Source organism: Apis dorsata, unplaced genomic scaffold (genome assembly GCF_000469605.1).
Source record: "Apis dorsata unplaced genomic scaffold, Apis dorsata 1.3 scaffold_28, whole genome shotgun sequence".
Classification (NCBI taxonomy): domain Eukaryota; kingdom Metazoa; phylum Arthropoda; class Insecta; order Hymenoptera; family Apidae; genus Apis; species Apis dorsata.
Window position 1 is genome coordinate 128,455 of NW_006263330.1, and position 4,740 is coordinate 133,194.

A 4,740-nucleotide genomic window follows, 5' to 3' on the forward strand; every position below is an offset into this window, starting at 1 on the left:
GACACCCATCCGAAGGACGTGATCAATCAATTGATTGGGCGCGTTGCGAGTGGAATCCCGCTCTGCTTTTTCATCATCGATACCGGCAATTATGGATTGAAAAACGACCGACACGCGGCCGTAAATACTTTACACGCATAGGGATAAAATTTGATCGCGGTCATAGAAACGAGTTTAGAATGGAGTTGCAGGAGAATTGAATTTACCGAATCTCCCTTCTGCTGCTTGATTAAACCGCTTTACAATCCGTCTATCGATCCCTCTCACCCATCCGAAGAACCCGTCCCTATGATTTAGCTTTGAACCGATTGAATTTAAATTATTCTCTTCCAAAAAAAAAAAAGAAAGATCGAGAAACGATTTCGAGATCCGAAGGGGATGATTTCTGTTTATAAAGAAATTACAAATTTCTTCCATTGTATTGGATCCAAGTGTAAATAAGCGAGATTATTAAATTCGCGTTTGTTAAGAAATCGATAGATAGACCGTTTTAATCCCCAATTTTTTACCCCCCTCCTTTTTTTTTCCTCGATCGAAATTTACGATTCGCTCGGAAGGAGCTTAGGCGAATATATCTCGACCGCTCCACGATTGCAAGAACCGTAACGTTATTTCGGATTTGGCGCAGTTTACGACTCGATCGTTCCGCGTAGTTTTTCCGTCCCATGCATCGAACAGAATCGAATAACCGTTCGCCGTATCCGCTTAAAGCAATTTTTTGAGTGACCAGCGATCTTGGCATCGATCCGCGGTATTCTCCAAAAATTCGTCCGATAATCGTTTTGCCGACCTATCAGATATGTTCTTTTTTTCCTATTTCCCTTTCTTTCTTCTCTCTCTCTCTCTCTCTCTCTCTCTCTCTCTTATTTTTCCACCAAAATCGGGAACGAAGTTTTTAACAAAAAAAAAAAAAAAAAAGAATCACGGTTCCAGCCTGTACATTTTTTGGCTTCGAATAACATTGGATATACGCGGTGTATATCGACTGACGATTCGGATGTTAGTCAAAAAAATCACAGTGGAAAAAATGGAAAAAAGAGAAATAAAAACGCGCGATCTAGGAAGAATCGTGACTGGCAAAGTAATTTACCAGGTATTTTTAAAATATTCGAGGGAAAAAAAAATCCAAGATCTCCCTGTTTTCTTCTTTCCTCCCTCTCCCCGTTAATTATGAATTCCATGTAACAAAGTTTGCAGCTCGAAGCTTTTGAACCAAAGTTCAAAAAGATAGGAGGGTTAGGGGGAAAAAGTACGGAAAACTTTTAATATCGCGATGTAATATCGGAACAAGTAAAAATATTTGAACCAAAGATATATTTATATATATATATTCATATTCAAATACAAGTTTCCACGAATAAACTTATCGACTAAACGGGGGATGATAACGGGGGAGGAAACAAAACGTAGGCGTGTCTCGCGGTAACCTCGCTGATAAAGCGTCGAATAGCGTTTGCGGACGTATGCAACGGACCAACTTGGGAAAAATGACGGGAAAAAAGAAAGGGAGGGAGGGAAATATCCAGGTTGGTTTATCCGACTCCGCTTTTTCGGAGAAACGGAATATTCCCGGGCAAAAAATATCGCCCCCGTTTAATCCGGGAACGATCGCGCGCACCTAGATGCACACAGGTAGCACCCCAGCAGGGAAAGCTATAGTTACAGTCACGGCCTGGAAATCACTTTTTAACTTTTTCCGCGCCTCGATCGATCCCTTCCAACCCGTTTCGTCGATAATCGATAAATAAGACGGAAACGGCCTTCGAAAATTTGAGAATTTTCTTTTTCCTCTCTCCGTCTGTTCCAGTGCCGCCGGAACAACCCACCATTCTGGACCAGTGGGGGAGGATAGTGAACGGGACGGCGGGGCCCTACGAGGAGGGTGACACTCCCTCTTTGACGTGTCGCGTCACCGGCGGTAAGTGCGAGGGAGAAAGTGTATCACATAAGTGTTTCTTTTCTTTCTTCTTGTAATGTAAAATTTCATCCTGCGAAGCGGATAAAAGGGAAAAACAGCCCCCTCCCCGATTAACTGCGACCCTGTGGTTGCGTGTTTAGCTCGCGATCGTCCAAGTTGGATCGTTGAAAGGGAATGAAGAATCGAGGAACGGAGCTAGTCACCGGTGTTACAGCCGGTTATATTAGATCAGCCAACTTTTTATCGGAGAGCTAAGTGAAAAGTTGCGCGTTCGGAAGAACGGGAGCCTTCCTCTTGGAGGTGTGGTAAAGCGAGGGGGAGGATCGAGCGTTTCTCGAGTGGAATAAGGGAGGGAAGCGGCAAACTACCAAGGTTCCGGTATTTACTTTGGCAACTGGATCTAAATTTCTGTTTATAACTGCGCCAACTTCTCTCGGCTGCCTTAAAAGATTATTTCTTCCCCCTCTCTCTCTCTCTCTCTCTCTCGAGATTAAATACGAGGTTAAAATGTGGTGTCGCCGGATTTTTTTCCTTCCTATCATCGCAATTACAACGATAATAAAAATTAAAATTAAACGATAAACATAGGATGGTTCGTTTGATGAATATTCTCTATACGTATGTGTATACGTATATGTATATTTATATCCGCGAATCGAACATCTATAGAAGACGGGAACAAACACAGGGAGGATTCAATGCTGATCGTTCGATCCCTACGCTCGATGAATACATCGAAATTCGTAGCCAGCAGGAAATATGGCCGGCGTATGCATATTCGATGGGAATTGCATCGACGCCGCGCATCGATCATACGCACTGCGGCGTATAAATTGAATATCGAGAAGATCGGCTTATCCTTAACAATACGGGGCTCCCTCTGCAAACGATCCCCGAGAATTTTCATTTAATTGTAAATCGTCTTTAAACAGAAGAAGGGGATCCCCTTCCTCCCCAAGATTTCGATCGAGTGTCTTTTTATTTCTCTCTCTCTCTCTCTCTCTCTCTCCTTTTATTTTCGAAACGATTCGAAACAGTTTGGAAATTTATGTATCCGAGGTGTATCGATAACCGATATCGTTTCCGGCACAAAGCGAAATTTCGCGATTTTGATGTTTATTCGATTCCACCGACAAAGTTTCCTCCTCCTCCCTTTTCCTTCTTAAAACGGGCGACAACTTTTCCACCGCGCCAAGATTTGCAATTCGAAATGGCCGCCCCAATGCGAAATTACTACCTATATACTTTACCTTATTAAATGTTAATGCGCTCGCTCTTTTTTACCCGCGCAGCGATTCGAGGAATCGGCGGAAAATCGACGATGTACGTTATTTACGCGAGGAAACCTATCTCTGGGCCGCGAACGATACCGAAGAGTTAGATCCGATTATTCAAACGAGACGTTCTATATACGTGTGTGTGTATATATATATATATATATGAGCGGTTCTTGCGGCCGTCGTACAAAAAAAAAAAAAAAAAAATTCGCCGAGCGCATATTTTATTGCCGCCCTATTCCTCCCTATCTGTATCTACTTTGTGTTTGTACATTTCGAAATTCGATATCGACTCGCCCCCCGGAATCGGACAAACTTTGTTCCTCGTGTGGAGGGGGGGAAAAAAACGTTATCTCGCGGATGAATAATTTAACTTCAACTTTATTTTTCCGCCTGCTTCCTTCTTTCCGGCGCTCCCCTCCCCGATTCTCCCCGCGAGATATCGAATGTATCGGATTTATCGTGGTTGGAAATTCGGAGATTCGCTGTTGGAACGCTTCTCCACTTCCGGTCCTTCCGCGAAAACACGCGTTAATTTTCATCGCCTCGCCGCGGGACACGGTTTAAAAACGGAAAAAGGAAGCTGGCGTTAATTGTTTCTCCCTTGCCTTTCGACGATTAAGTCGTAATTGGCTCTCTCTTTCTCTTCTGGACGATGGCTCATCGATCGGATATGTTGGTGCATTCTCTCAACCGCTCTATTATACGCGATTTACAACTCGAGGAGCCTAACTCTCCAAATCCGTTATCTATAATTTATGGGAATAGAGAAAATTTTACGACTCCAGGGATTTATTGCCAATTACTCGGAAAGAATCGAGGGTGTACATACATAAACCGCGCCTGAAAGGCTACTTCCTCTTCCTCTTTCTCGTCTTACGCATCCTTCGTGATACAAAAATAGAGATGGAGAGAGAAAAAAGGCTACGTTGAATGGTTTCGAGTTGGATGATCGGGAAGGATTATAAGCCAGTTGCAGGTGGTGCAAACTCGGGGGATAATTATCGGGCGCAAGGGGGAGGGGGGAGAGAAGCGAGAGTTGGCTTCCTTTTCTTCCCTCCCTCTGTTTCTGAGCCATCGAGCACGATGCACTCCGCCTATTTCCCCTGAGTGCGCCGGCAACGTCGCGGGACCGCGATCTATCTCTACGCCGTATTGGCCGAGTGCGGGGAATATTTATTTTTCAATCCTCCCCCGCGAAAGCGGCGGAACCATAAAGGATATTAAAAATTATTCAGGGGACAGGATGACGTTCACAGAATATCCCGAGATTATTCGATCGATAAACTCGGTCGAGTTTTAAATTTAAATTTTTAACAAGAATTTTATAAAACGACAATCCCTTCGTTCCTCGTATTTTTGCATTAAGGATCCGCTGAATTACTCTATCCAAATTGTTGCAATCTTCCAAACGCAATGCATAAGTTTTATCTATTATTAGCTTAAACACAGATTATTAAATCTTCCCTCGAATATATTATTCGAAATTTCCTATATATATATATATATATATATATATATATTATAAGAGGGTGAGTCGAGCTT

At 43.0% G+C, this 4,740-nt stretch overlaps 1 protein-coding gene across 1 annotated transcript in view; it reads left to right on the top strand.

The window, feature by feature from the left end:
* Positions 1 to 4,740, top strand: part of LOC102673310 (protein sidekick-like) — a 64,800-nt gene that overhangs the window by 15,248 nt on the left and 44,812 nt on the right. Inside the window, exon 3 of the mRNA XM_031510835.1 lies at positions 1,808 to 1,938. Coding sequence (XP_031366695.1) covers positions 1,808 to 1,938 — 131 coding nt within the window. The remainder of the gene's footprint in view (positions 1 to 1,807; positions 1,939 to 4,740) is intronic.